General features: G+C 44.9%; 1 protein-coding gene across 4 annotated transcripts in view; it reads right to left on the reverse strand.

Annotated features, from left to right (window-relative positions):
* Positions 1–39: 39 nt before the first annotated feature.
* Positions 40–4,376, reverse strand: part of LOC113219530 (protein PRR14L-like) — a 53,757-nt gene continuing 49,420 nt past the window's right edge. For all 4 annotated transcript variants that reach the window (XM_026447054.2, XM_026447050.2, XM_026447052.2 and 1 more), the window contains one exon: positions 40–513. In XM_026447054.2, the coding sequence (XP_026302839.1) occupies positions 462–513 (52 nt within the window). In that variant the 3' untranslated portion in view covers positions 40–461. The remainder of the gene's footprint in view (positions 514–4,376) is intronic.

Consider the following 4,376-nt stretch of genomic DNA (forward strand, 5'->3'; position numbering starts at 1 on the left):
ACTCCAGCCTGGGTGACAGAGCGAGACTCCGTCAAAAAAAAAAAAAAACAGCTCTTTGTCAAGCGAATAATGTATCAAAATTTTACTGTTTACTATATACCAATGATGAAATTATTGCTTTTCAGCTCAAAATTTGCCCTTCAGTACCTGCTCTGTGATAACGGAATCCTAGGCCCTTTAAGCATTTCTCTTTTGCAGTGAGTAAGATGCTACTAACCTTTGTCACAAGGTGTTGGAGGAACAATGCAGGTGGAAGGGAGCTTCTCTTTCTGGTTTGGTGAGCTTTTTTTCTTGCTCCTGCAGCATGGGCCATCAGTGATTAACGTATGTTGGGATGTTTTGGGGCTTCTCTGCCCTAGTGGTGTGGCCAGGTGCGGCCAAGGTCTCTCGGTGACCTTGCAGCCTTAGCTTGGCAACCACTTTGCTGCAGGCTTCCCAACACGGATAGGGCACTCCAGGCCTTATGCCCTCAATGGTAACCTGACTTCCTGACGGTCATTTCCTGTTGCTCTCCTGAAGCAGAAACCACATGCTCCAGACCTTGCATCAGAGCAGTGCCACACCTCCCTCTGCAGCAGCCTTGTCTGTGCTCCAGAAAGTGGTTGTTATTTCCTGCTTGCCCAGCTCTGGCCTCTGCAACCCAGCCATCCAATGGGCTGCAACCTCACCTTCTCCAACCAAGTCTCAACTCCAGGGAGGTGGTGCCCCTTCCAAGTTTGCCCTTCCTAGGGTACTCTCCCTTAGCCCAAGTGTACCCTTCAGGATTGTCTTTACATTTAAGGTTACTCCCTGTCATAGTTTAATGCTTTATAAGAAACTTTCCGTTTAAAATACTGTGTGATTTCTGTCTCCTGATTGGACCTGAACCAATACATAAACTAAGGTAAAAATCCTAAGAGCTAAATTAGGTTGCTACTAAGTATGTCAGACCAGTGGTCTTTACATTAGTGTACCTAAAGGCTTTCCACAGAATACACGAGAACCGAGCTGTAGGGGAATCAACCACTCAATCTTTAATTTCTATTTTTTCTTTCATTATTATTATTAATTTTTTTTTTTTAGATGGAGTCTTGCTCTATCGCCCAGGTTGGAGTGCAGTGGTGTAATCTCAGCTCACTACAACCTTTGCCTTTTGGGTTCAAGCGATTCTCTGGCCTCAGCCTCCCCAGCAGCTGGGATTACAGGTGTATGCCACCATGCCTGGCTAATTTTGTATTTTTAGTAGATACGGGGTTTCACCATGTTGGCCAGGCTGGTCTTGAACTCCTGACCTCATGATCCATCCACCTCGGCCTCCCAAAGTGCTGGGATTACAGACATGAGCCAACACGCCTGGCCTTATTATTAATTTTTGTAGAAATGTGGTCTACTATGTTGCCCAGGCTGCTCTTAACCTCCTGGGCTCAAGTGATCCTTCCACCTTGGCCACCCAAAATGTTGGGATTACAGGCGTGAACTACCATGCCTGGCTCAATCTCTAATTTATTCTAAAAGTGATACACCTGAGAAGTGTCCTGACTTGCTCTTGCAGGTCTCTCTGTTCCCACAAATTCTCTCACAATAGCTCCTATCCATCCTGAATTCTACTTTGATACATCAATCAAATCACTCATTTTGCTAAGCCCTTTCCAGTGATTAATGAAATCACCATAAACTTGTCTTGGGCTTTTCTTTTCCTTTACTACACATTATTCAGTTAAGAGAGAACAGTGCCTTTAGAGATTGGGTATTTGGGGCCGAGCACAGTGGCTCATGCCTGTAATCCCAGAACTTTGGGAGGCCAAGGCAGGCAGATCACATGAGGTCAGGAGTTCCAGACCAGCTTGGCCAACACAGTGAAACCTTGTGTCTACTAAAAATACAAAAATTAGCTGGGTGTGGTGGCATGTGCCTGTAATACCAGCTACTCAGGGGGCTGAGGCAGAAGAATCGCTTGTACCTGGGAGGCAGAGGTTGCAGTGAGCCGAGATCATGCCATTGCACTTTAGACTGGACAACAAGGGCAAAACTTTGTCTGAAAAAAAAAAAAAAATTAGCCAGGTGTGGTGGCAGGTGCCTGTAATCCCAGTTACTCGGGAGGCTGAGGCACGAGAATCGCTGGAACCTGGGAAGTGGAGGTTGCAGTGAGCCAAAATTACACCTCTACCCTCCAGCCTGGGCAACACAGTGAGACTCTGTCTCAAAAAAAAAAAAAAAGAAGACATTGAGTATTTGGGCCAGTGTTAACACACTTGATTTCAGGTATCTCATGAAGGAGTTGTCAGAGTGACTTTGCTTTGTTCACCTTGATTATCATCAAATAATGTCTACTTAAGAAAAAGACCTTACTTAGGAAAGAGAGCTTCAAACACTAAAAATAGCTTGCTCATGTATTTAATTATATACAATATTTTTTCTAGCTATTCTCACTTCTCATCAACAATATGTCATCACTTAGAAAAGCTCCACTCAACATATTCATGGGATGGGCACAATGGCTGACACCAGTAATCTGAGCACTTTGGGAGGTAGAGGTGGCCAGATCACTTGAGCCTGGGAGTTCAAGACCAGCCTGGGGAACATGGCAAAATCCCATCTCTACTAGAAATACAAAAATTAGCTGGGCATGGTAGTAGCACATGCCTGTAGTCCCAGCTACTCACGAGGCTGAGGTAGGAGGATTACCTGAGCCCAGGAAGTTGAAGCTACAGTGAGCCATGATCACGCCTCTACACTCCAGCCTGGGCGACAGAGCGAGACCTTGTCACAAAACAAACAAACTATATCTATCTATATATATAAATGTTTTACTGGGACTATCAAATACTTGAAGTGCACAAAACACACAGAAAAAATTTAAGTAATTTCCTTGGGTTAAGGCATGAACTTTTATCAATTCATACTATAAATATTTAATTCAAGTAGTCAGTCCCTTCTGATCTGATCCTATAAGATGTTGTAATTTTTTTTTTTTTTTTGAGACAGAGTGGCTCAATCATGGCTTACTGCAACCTCCACCTCCTGGGTTCAAGTGATTCTCCTGCCTCAGCCTCATGAGTAGCTGGGATTACAGGCGCCTGCTACCACGCCCAGCTAATTTTTGTATTTTTAGTAGAGACAGGGTTTCACCATGTTGGCCAGGCTGGTCTCGAACTCCTGACCTCAGGTGATATACCCGCTATGGCCTCTCAAAGTGCTGCCCAAAGTGCTGGGATTACAGGCATGAGCTATTCATGCCCGGCCAGATGTTATAACTTCTATTCCCATTAACAATATCAAAATATATGTGATAAACTGCCCTGCCAATTGGTTTGTCCAATATACTTTTCTCTTATAAAAGCAGGTTGGGCTTGGTGGCTCACTCTAGCCTGGGCAACAAGAGCAAAACTGTATCTCAAAAAAAAAAAAAAAAAAAGAGCAATCATTGAGACTTATACAAATTAATAGATTTAGTTCTGATTTTTACAATAATTGTGAATCACTGAAAGTCTAATACTAGAGTTTATTATAAATTTAGTAATGAGAAATGTTTTTTTGAGACCCCAGCCCAGGCTGGAGTGCAGTGCTGCGACCTCAGCTCACTGTAACCTCCGCCTTCCGGGTTCAAGTGACTCTCCTGCCTCAGCCTCCTGAGTAGCTGGGATTACAGGCGCGTGCCACTACCACTCGGCTAATTTTTGTATTTTTAGTCGAGATGGGGTTTCACCATGTTGGCCGGGCTGGTCTCAAACTTCCGACCTCAAATGATCCACCCACCCCAGCCTCCCAAAGTGTTGTGACTACAGGCGTGAGCCACCGCTCCTGGCATCATGTTGTTTTAGTAATGCACAGGTTGGCACTATTGGGTTATTAAGAGCATCCATAACCTGAAAATCCAAAATCTGAAATGCTCCAACATCTGAAACTTTCTGAGCGCCAACATGATGCTCAAAGGTCACGTTCAAAGGGAATGCTCACCGGAGCATTTGGGATTTTCAGATGAATGAGGGATGCTGGTAAGTATAATGCAAATATTCCAAAATCTGAAAAAATGTGAAGTCTGAAACATTTTTGGTCCCAATAATTTGAATAAGAGATAGTCAACCTGCATTATTAAAATGGATAAATTAAGGCCGGGCGCGGTGGCTCAAGCCTGTAATCCCAGCACTTTGGGAGGCCGAGACGGGCGGATCACGAGGTCAGGAGATCGAGACCATCCTGGCTAACACGGTGAAACCCCGTCTCTACTAAAAAATACAAAAAACTAGCCGGGCGAGGTGGCGGGCGCCTGTAGTCTCAGCTACTCCGGAGGCTGAGGCAGGAGAATGGCGTAAACCCGGGAGGCGGAGCTTGCAATGAGCTGAGATCCGGCCACTGCACTCCAGCCTGGGCGACAGAGCGAGACTCCATCTCAAAAA

The sequence above is a fragment of the Piliocolobus tephrosceles genome, chromosome 19 (assembly GCF_002776525.5).
Source record: "Piliocolobus tephrosceles isolate RC106 chromosome 19, ASM277652v3, whole genome shotgun sequence".
NCBI lineage: Eukaryota > Metazoa > Chordata > Mammalia > Primates > Cercopithecidae > Piliocolobus > Piliocolobus tephrosceles.